Source organism: Sinocyclocheilus rhinocerous, unplaced genomic scaffold (genome assembly GCF_001515625.1).
Source record: "Sinocyclocheilus rhinocerous isolate Xijiao unplaced genomic scaffold, SAMN03320098_v1.1 scaffold442, whole genome shotgun sequence".
Taxonomy (NCBI): domain Eukaryota; kingdom Metazoa; phylum Chordata; class Actinopteri; order Cypriniformes; family Cyprinidae; genus Sinocyclocheilus; species Sinocyclocheilus rhinocerous.
Genome location: NW_015641030.1, coordinates 85,171 through 95,206, shown reverse-complemented (window position 1 = coordinate 95,206; position 10,036 = coordinate 85,171). Strand labels below are relative to the sequence as shown.

Sequence of the window (10,036 nt, the reverse complement as noted above, 5' to 3'; positions counted from 1 at the left end):
TTGTAATTCTCCAGAAATATCCAAGCATGTGTGTGTGTATATGTGTGTCATTTTCTACTGCACGCACCGCAGCGATGGTCTTCTAGCCTGGTAAACTGGAGACTGAAAGAGCAGTGGATAGAGAGAGAGAGAGTCACATGTGGATCAGTATACACAGCTGTGACAGCAACAGAAGACCTTTTCTCCTCCCTTTTCATTCTTTTCCTTTTTTACTTCCAAGCATTGAGACTTTTTCTGCCTTTCCAAGCTGAGAGCATCTAGACGAGATGAAAAAGAAGGTGGGGAGAGCGAGAGAAGGAGAGTTGGAGTTTAGGAGGGCAGAACGAGAGAGAGATTGAGACTGTCTGTTGGAATGCGCTGATACATGGGAACAGCCTGCTTATCTCCGTTTGTCCCCCTGTCAGTCATCCCGAGGCGCACACGCATACAACTTCGGAATGCTGGAGGCTCCGTTTGGAAAGGTGGTGATTAACCCCTTCCCCCTCGTTCCTCCTCGTCCTCCGTCTCTCCCGCCGTCTGGTTCTTCTACCTGCACTCGTCTGGACTCGTTCGGTGAGTAAAGACACAGAGGGACAGGAAGGAAGAGAGATGAGATAGAAGGAGGGAGAGTAAGACAGAGACGGTGCAATTCGTTCTCTGCGGAATACGGTGGAAATCCAGGACACCTTTGGACACCTGTGGAACACAGCTTTGGATATTCTACTAGTGTGATTTGATTGGACAACTCAAATGGAATACCAAGTGAGTGACTGATGAACTGACTTGATTGGAATCCCAGCATTTCTACACTATGTCTAAACCTTCACGACTTGCTCGCCCATCCTCGGTGGGTCCTGGCTCCAAGCTCCCCTCGCCTCGTCGGGATACACCTGCTGGCCGACCCAGAATGCACGGCATGGGGGAGAAAGTAATGCAGACAGGAAGTGAGGGCAATATACCTGGCCAGAGGCCACCGATCAATGGAACGACACATTCGCAAAGCCAGCAAAACACTAATATAAAGGAAGAGGAGGAGATGGGCCAACCAAGGAGCAGAATCAGTCCACCTAAAGGGTCTTCCACAACCATAACCCAGCAACAAATCACACAACCCAGTAAGTAATCGATAATTAAAGGTGGATACCCAAAAACTGCACTTTTTATATTTGACCTCTGATGTTTGGACACTTTTGATATTTGTTTCTCAAACATTTCATGTTTTCATTATTTGAATGAATAAATTCTAGGAGGAAAATGTTATTGCTGAGAACTTGCTCTTTCTTTTTGATTTTTCTTTAAAAAAAAAATTTCTGAGTAGACCCACAACAACTAATCAATTAAATCATTAATAATTTTCCCCCCTTTTTTGTACAAAATGTATAGTATATAGTATAGTTTATGAAGAATAACTTCAAATACAATACCAAAATTAAAAGCTGGCTTTTAAAATCTGATTAATTGATTAATCTAAGATATAATCAGCAGATTAGTTGAATATGTAGCCCTACTTAAAAGTTTTGAAAATATAAATAAATGGCATGACGTTTACGTACAGTATGACTACAAATCGTGATCTTGGGAAAACTCGGGCATATGATAGCAGACTTGTTTATGATAGCACTGTTTGAGACTTTGTCGAGATCTAGACAAATCAGAAGCAAAATACTTCTCTATTTGCTCTCCTTTTATTCTTATTGCTGAAGAAATGTTATTTTTTCTGTCCCACTCAAGGTTTTAGACCTTCTAGCGGTGTGACACGTTACAAGTGACACATTGTTTGTCTTCTTTGTGATTTTAGCCATAAGTTGAAAAGTCTAAAGTGGATATTTAGTTTTAAATGTAAACATTGATATTTGTCATTATGATTATATTTGGTGAAATGTTGAAGTATCCATGTGGAGTATGGGTGTGAGTAAAAATGGAAAATACGGTTTTGTTTGCATAGGTTTTATGTGCATTTAGGGTATTAAGAAGATTAGCTTGTTTGGTTTGGAGTATCTGAATGTAAGTGAACTGCATATGGTATTACGCTAAAAATGTTCGGTGCAGGCTTTATATTTATTCCTATATGACAATGGGTTTTGTGGGATTAGATCGGCAGCTGGGTTGATTTTTGCTGCATTCCTCACACAAAAATACACACACACATGGGCTCACCATCACATTGCCTCCCCATTCCTGCACAGCGGGGTGCAGATTAATGCCAGTTTGTGTGTGTGATTAGGCACCTCTTTATCACATTCCGCCCAAGTGGGTTTTAATCCTGCTGGTTTTGGTTGAAGAGCACCGTGTCAACTCAAAGTTGCTCTAAAGTGGTGATGAAGACCCAAATCCTGTCACCTCAGCGGCCTTCTGATGCTTGTCAGTCACATCCCTCAATGTTAAATGATTAAATGCCTGCTCAGTGAAATTGCAGGAACGGGACACCCCTAGGTGGGGATTTAGACTGTGATGATATTAAGGACAGGACGTTCTTGAGGTTAACATCCCTCCTTTAGTTATTCATTCTGACGAGCACACACATGCACGCATAGAAATGAGTGTGTCACTCGTATTTGTCATTCATTTGTTCAGTAATGTGTGATGAGCCTCTGTAAAATCTGGTTTCTGTCATTTTTGAGTAGTTTATCCGTTTGCTTCTATTCTTTCCATCTAGTATCTACTATGGCAGTAAAAAGGACTAGGATCCAGGTTCCATCGTTTTAAAGGCATAGAAGAGGCATATAGTCACAGGCATATGTTTGAAACATTTTCAAGGTGAATCATTAACACTTGACACAGAAACTTTTCACAGTTTTTCACATGGCTCTTTTTCATGGATGGATGGATGGACGATGAATACAGCTCTCCAAAAGGCTACAAAAAGGACAAAAAATTATGATTCATGCACTCTTTTCTCTATAGCCCATATGATTAATGCTCTATGATTTTAATAAGCTTTAAAAAATAAACAGTCTTCTGAAGCCATGCAATAGTTTGTGAAAAGATTAGACATTTAAGTTGTTAAATATTGTTTGGGTTCATTTTCCATGTCATACATTTAGTATAAGCCTCAAGTAGCCATGTTGAATTCAAAGTTGAACCAGTGTTATTTATGGTATTATTAATATTTAGCTATTATTAATAATTAGCTTTAATTTATATATTTTAGTTTTCATTTTAATTTTAGTTTAGGCATTAGTAATTTTTATTTTGTGCTTTTGTCATTTTTATTAAGCTTATTTTATTTAATTTTAGTTCAGTTAGTTTCCAAGGCAACATTTCTAACACTTGAGTTAAACAGTTTTTTGATGATTATGGACTCTGGACTACATGTATGCCAAACCTTATACAGGTGATATTAATGCTAATATAAAATGTTAACGTAAAACACTTACTTTTATGACACATGGTTGATAAATATAATGAAAAATGGCTCTATAAAGCCACCAATAGACTAATTAATGCAATATTTGTCCTTTTAGTACCAGTGCACTTTTTTGGCCTTTGTTGAAGCATAACAGTCATTCAACCATTCACTTTTGTTATAACCAAAAGAATAACTTGGACATTATTCTAGTAGCTAACCTGTGTTTACATCTAGAGTGAATGAGAGAAAGTAAAAAATAACAGAAACGTATTTTTGGACCAAACTGTCTCTCAGTTCTGCCCAACTGTAAACATTGTAAAAGTTTACACCAATGAGCTCTTCAAAAAAAAAAAAAAATCTCTCTTTAAATTCTTACTTTAAATGGACCATTTAAGAGTTAATGTTTTCTAGACTTAGAGTTCAAGGGCAGGTCACTACATGGATGAATGGTTCTACAATAAATGAATGGATGGATGAATTGTGATACAATTCCCAACTTGAGAGATGACGAGAGTGCATTTTCCTGTAATTAAAGTTTCTTTTATTAAATAAATGCTATTCATATATTAGTATTTAAACATAGAAATCTGGTTGCCAATGAAGAGTTAAGTGTCCTAAAGGGCAGAAGTACATCCACCTGTTTGTAATGACACTATATGTAAGTTACACTGTAACATAAATACAACACTTTAAAGAACCTCACAGATCCAAGCGCAAGAATATAATCACCTGTGATGTGATACTAATGTTTTCTACCAAAACGTGCCCTCAAAGAAACATCTGGAAAACAAATGCATTCACTTTTTTTTCTTTGCCCGTTTTATGTCTGGCAGATAGAGTGATAAGGGAGAGTTTTGTTTATCAGCAGGCGGCTTTCTTAAAGGGGGTTTTCTGTTTATCTGCAGGTGAAATGGTTCAGTCTTTTGTTTAATCTACTGTTAGCACTCTTTGAAAGTTTATCACAAGCAGGTGCAGCAGGACAAAGAACTGTATCACAGTCAGTAAATTTCATGGCTGGGTGGTCTTGCTTACTCGTGGTTCAGCCAGACAGAGGTTATGGGAAAGAAAGAGGACAGAGAGGGAGGGAGATACAGTCTCCTCATCTCAACTAAGTTTATCTGGTCTGTACTCAAGCTTCTGCTGTTTGGATTTTCCTTGCTTAGACTATGAGTGATCACCCGGATTGATGTGATTACCATATCAATCTGCGATCTGCTGATATGAGAAACATTTCACTGGGGGTTTATGGGATAGCTAGTGTAGTATACCAAAATAATGCAGTTTGACATTTAATTAGGCTTTTTTTTATATTGCATGACTCAAATCAAGAGAAAGTGTTCACTAAGATGTTTAGTCATTTTCTGTCATCATTTTATGGCTCATATTGTTTCAAAACAGCATGACTTTATTCTTTGGAACACAAAATGAGACATTTTGTTTTTCATCGAATGATAAATCGAACTAATTTATTGACTTAAAATTCAGTCTGTTCCTCACACAAAGCTATCTTATGATTTCGAAAGACCGTTTTGAAGTTACTCATTCAAAAACAAAAGTGACTGTAAAGATGTTTAAAATGTTACAAAATAATTCATTTCAAATAAATGCTGTTCTTTTAAAATTTCTATTTGTAAAATAATCCTGAAAAAAAAGAAAGAAATGGATTACAGTTTCCACAAAAATATTAAGCAGCACAATTGTTTTCAACATTGCGGATAAGAAATGTTTCCAGAGCAGCATATTAAAGTGATTTCTGAAGGATCATGTGACACTGAAAATGCAGCCTTGGTGAGCATTGGAGGCTTCTTTCAAAAACATAAAAAAATCTTACTAACCCCAAACATTTGAACTTTAGAGTATGTTTTCATTGTATAGAACATATTTTGTGCTCTACGGAAGAAAGTCAGTCATGCAGGTTTGAAAAGAGTGAGTAAATAATGACAGAATTTTGATTTTAGGATGAACTTCCTATCATGAACAAATCATCCCATGATTTTTGGTAAAAGTGTCATACAGGGACGAGTTTTTGTAATCTAGAGCAGGATCTAATACATTGCAATGGAGACTGAAGCCAGTGGAAGCACTATAAAGAGAATTACAAGTGGGATTAGATTAATGAGCACTGCTCATTAACCCTTAATAACTTGGACATTATTCTAGTAGCTAACCTGTGTTTACATCTAGAGTGAATGAGAGAAAGTAAAAAATAACAGAAACGTATTTTTGGACCAAACTGTCTCTCAGTTCTGCCCAACTGTAAACATTGTAAAAGTTTACACCAATGAGCTCTTCAAAAAAAAAAAAAAAATTCTCTCTCTTTAAATTCTTACTTTAAATGGACCATTTAAGAGTTAATGTTTTCTAGACTTAGAGTTCAAGGGCAGGTCACTACATGGATGAATGGTTCTACAATAAATGAATGGATGGATGAATTGTGATACAATTCCCAACTTGAGAGATGACGAGAGTGCATTTTCCTGTAATTAAAGTTTCTTTTATTAAATAAATGCTATTCATATATTAGTATTTAAACATAGAAATCTGGTTGCCAATGAAGAGTTAAGTGTCCTAAAGGGCAGAAGTACATCCACCTGTTTGTAATGACACTATATGTAAGTTACACTGTAACATAAATACAACACTTTAAAGAACCTCACAGATCCAAGCGCAAGAATATAATCACCTGTGATGTGATACTAATGTTTTCTACCAAAACGTGCCCTCAAAGAAACATCTGGAAAACAAATGCATTCACTTTTTTTTCTTTGCCCGTTTTATGTCTGGCAGATAGAGTGATAAGGGAGAGTTTTGTTTATCAGCAGGCGGCTTTCTTAAAGGGGGTTTTCTGTTTATCTGCAGGTGAAATGGTTCAGTCTTTTGTTTAATCTACTGTTAGCACTCTTTGAAAGTTTATCACAAGCAGGTGCAGCAGGACAAAGAACTGTATCACAGTCAGTAAATTTCATGGCTGGGTGGTCTTGCTTACTCGTGGTTCAGCCAGACAGAGGTTATGGGAAAGAAAGAGGACAGAGAGGGAGGGAGATACAGTCTCCTCATCTCAACTAAGTTTATCTGGTCTGTACTCAAGCTTCTGCTGTTTGGATTTTCCTTGCTTAGACTATGAGTGATCACCCGGATTGATGTGATTACCATATCAATCTGCGATCTGCTGATATGAGAAACATTTCACTGGGGGTTTATGGGATAGCTAGTGTAGTATACCAAAATAATGCAGTTTGACATTTAATTAGGCTTTTTTTTATATTGCATGACTCAAATCAAGAGAAAGTGTTCACTAAGATGTTTAGTCATTTTCTGTCATCATTTTATGGCTCATATTGTTTCAAAACAGCATGACTTTATTCTTTGGAACACAAAATGAGACATTTTGTTTTTCATCGAATGATAAATCGAACTAATTTATTGACTTAAAATTCAGTCTGTTCCTCACACAAAGCTATCTTATGATTTCGAAAGACCGTTTTGAAGTTACTCATTCAAAAACAAAAGTGACTGTAAAGATGTTTAAAATGTTACAAAATAATTCATTTCAAATAAATGCTGTTCTTTTAAAATTTCTATTTGTAAAATAATCCTGAAAAAAAAGAAAGAAATGGATTACAGTTTCCACAAAAATATTAAGCAGCACAATTGTTTTCAACATTGCGGATAAGAAATGTTTCCAGAGCAGCATATTAAAGTGATTTCTGAAGGATCATGTGACACTGAAAATGCAGCCTTGGTGAGCATTGGAGGCTTCTTTCAAAAACATAAAAAAATCTTACTAACCCCAAACATTTGAACTTTAGAGTATGTTTTCATTGTATAGAACATATTTTGTGCTCTACGGAAGAAAGTCAGTCATGCAGGTTTGAAAAGAGTGAGTAAATAATGACAGAATTTTGATTTTAGGATGAACTTCCTATCATGAACAAATCATCCCATGATTTTTGGTAAAAGTGTCATACAGGGACGAGTTTTTGTAATCTAGAGCAGGATCTAATACATTGCAATGGAGACTGAAGCCAGTGGAAGCACTATAAAGAGAATTACAAGTGGGATTAGATTAATGAGCACTGCTCATTAACCCTTAATCCTTTCTGATTAAAAAGCGAGACACTCTTAATCCAGAATTGCGCAAACTGAAGACAGGACACTCTAGCAGAACTCACTGTATCAGCAAGTTCCTGAAGAGCCATTCAGATCAATAACAGTTTAGCATTTTTACCAGGGATAATTACCAGGGCAAAATGTCTGCTTATGCTTTCTTTGCATCAAAAAGTGCAGCATTAACATTCTTTAAAACATCTTGTTTTGTGCTCCACGGTAGAAAGAAAGTCATACATGTTTGGAACCACATTAGGGTGAATATAGAATAAAAAATGTAATTTTTTGGTGAACTGGTCCAAAAGTGTCAGGCAACCAAGCAAAAGGCTTATTTTTAAAAAATAGGGTTTCCACCCCCCCCTCAAAAGACAGAAAGCAGACACAGAGGGACATGGACACTATTTGCTCGTCCCAGATTTATTGTAACCAAATAACTCTTTTAAATTAGGTATTTTGTGCTTGGAAGCCACTCCATTAATCTTGAACCAGCAGACCATTATTCCTTCAGACAGATGGAGTGCTCTGTTTGTGAAAAACTGAATTCATGTGGGCAGAAGTTGATCCACAGGTCACCGACCAGCTCAGCTAATGAAAAGTGCCTGAGTGCTTTAACTTAATGGCAAATGGAATCTGGTAATTGTTCACCGTTTGTTTGGAAGGATCGAAAAGGGGAGGGAGGGAATGAAAGGCAAGGTTTATCATTCTGCGTTGTGAGATATTCTAGTCTCTTAAAGCATTCAGGGAGAGTTAATGTCAGGAGAGGGAGTAACGCTTAGATACTTTTCCTTACTTCAGGAATTTTCCAGAATCCTTTCTGCTGAGCTCATAGGCTGCTTAATCGCCACTGCGGCTGCAAAAAAAAATGGCTTACAGGACAAAGTCGCCAGTAACTAGAACCTAGAGATCTTTGAAAGGAAGTGAGAGACCCTTTCAACAATGCCCACTTTAGTCAAACTTTGAATTAGGTCATTAACTTTCTTTATTCTGTGGAACATAAAAGGAGATGTTTAGCAGAATATCTGCTTATGCTTTGCATGGAAAAAAGCAGCATGAACATTCTTCAAAACATGTTGCTTTGTGTTCAATAAAAGAAAAAAGTTTAGAAGGATGAATATATGATATAAACATTGTCATTTTTTGGTGAACTGGCCCTAATTTGTCAAGCAATAAAGCAAGAAGCTTGTATTCTACAAATTTGAATTATTACGCTTTGCTTTGATCTCAAAACTTGAGAGCAAAACAATCTTGAGAAAAAAAGGATGAGAGACCCTTTCAGCAATGCCCACCTTAGACAAACTTTGAATTAGGTTTCTAACTAGGCAAGAACCAACAAGTTGAGTGTGTTTGCACAAGTATATTGACATTTGAGTTAGTTTGTGTTGATTCATGGTTTAGATGTCACAAAGTGTCCTCGGTGATGTGAGTCAGAAACAGAGCTAAAGACAGAGGGGGAGGAGAAGACCTCCATTTAACACACCTGGTTTTGTTGTTGTTACTGTTTATATTCCTCTGAGCTGAATTCATGCCCTGAGGCTCATCACGCGTGAAGACTGCAGACGTTATGCACTGAGGGTTGTTCTTGCTGCAGAACTCTGCACTTCATGGCTGACATACACGCTAACAGATATGTGGTCACAGTTTTTGTTAAGTGCCTCTTCATGAGTATGTCCAAGTGTCCCTAAGGCGTCCATCAGAGATAACTCTCCTAAGCAGAAATCAATAAAAACGTGGGCAACTGTGTTTAAATTCTCATTCATTAGATAGAGACCTCTGGGAGTTTGTCTGAGTGGTTGATAAAGCTTTTGAAGAAAAGTGCTCTTGACTGCACTGAAAGTTGTGTTGAAGGGATAGTTCACCCTCAAATATATTCACCCTCATGTCATTCTTTCTTCTGTGGAACAAAGAGTAATAACATTTCAGTCTGTTCCTCATATATAATTTTTTATGCTGCTTTTTTTGTCCTTTTTGGACCTTGACAGCTCCAGTCCCCATCCACTTTCATTGTACGAAAAAGTACGGGACATTCATGAAACTGCTTTTGTGTTCCACAGAAGCAAGAAAGTTATACAGGTTTGGAATGACAGTTTGAGTGAGTAAATGACAGAACTACTAACCACTCTACCCATTTGTCATGTTTCTTCAAAAGCAATTAGTTTGGATAAACATATTGTGTAGTGTATCCTCTTTTCAGTCCAGACACACAGTGTTATTTTAGTAGTATTTTAGTATTTTCTTATTATTTATCAAATATTATAGTCTGACCCAGGGCCGGATTTATGCATAGGCATTCTAGGCACGTGCCTATGCTTGCTCGTCCAGGGGGGGCCCAAACACAATGAAGAGATATATAATATTTTTGTTATACTATGGGATATCTATAACAGTAAAAGAAAAACCCCAGAAGACATGAGCAAATAAATATAACAAACAATAGGGTAAAAATTACAAAATATTTCCATGTCTTCAACCTTTTTTATGTACGGAAATCACGCTTTCTTTCTCCCGTTCTCTCTCACAGACGCAATACAGTACAGACACGCACTCGCGCACACACGCGGAGACGCGGACAGAAACTTGTTGTCAGAGCTGCGGCTGCCCCGC

General features: G+C 37.0%; 1 protein-coding gene across 1 annotated transcript in view; it reads left to right on the top strand.

Moving 5' to 3' along the window:
- Positions 1 to 222: 222 nt before the first annotated feature.
- LOC107754210 (sickle tail protein homolog) overlaps positions 223 to 10,036 on the top strand; it is a gene marked incomplete at its 3' end in the record, with an annotated part of 94,976 nt that continues 85,162 nt past the window's right edge. The window contains exon 1 of the mRNA XM_016570581.1: positions 223 to 1,094. Coding sequence (XP_016426067.1) covers positions 791 to 1,094 — 304 coding nt within the window. The remainder of the gene's footprint in view (positions 1,095 to 10,036) is intronic.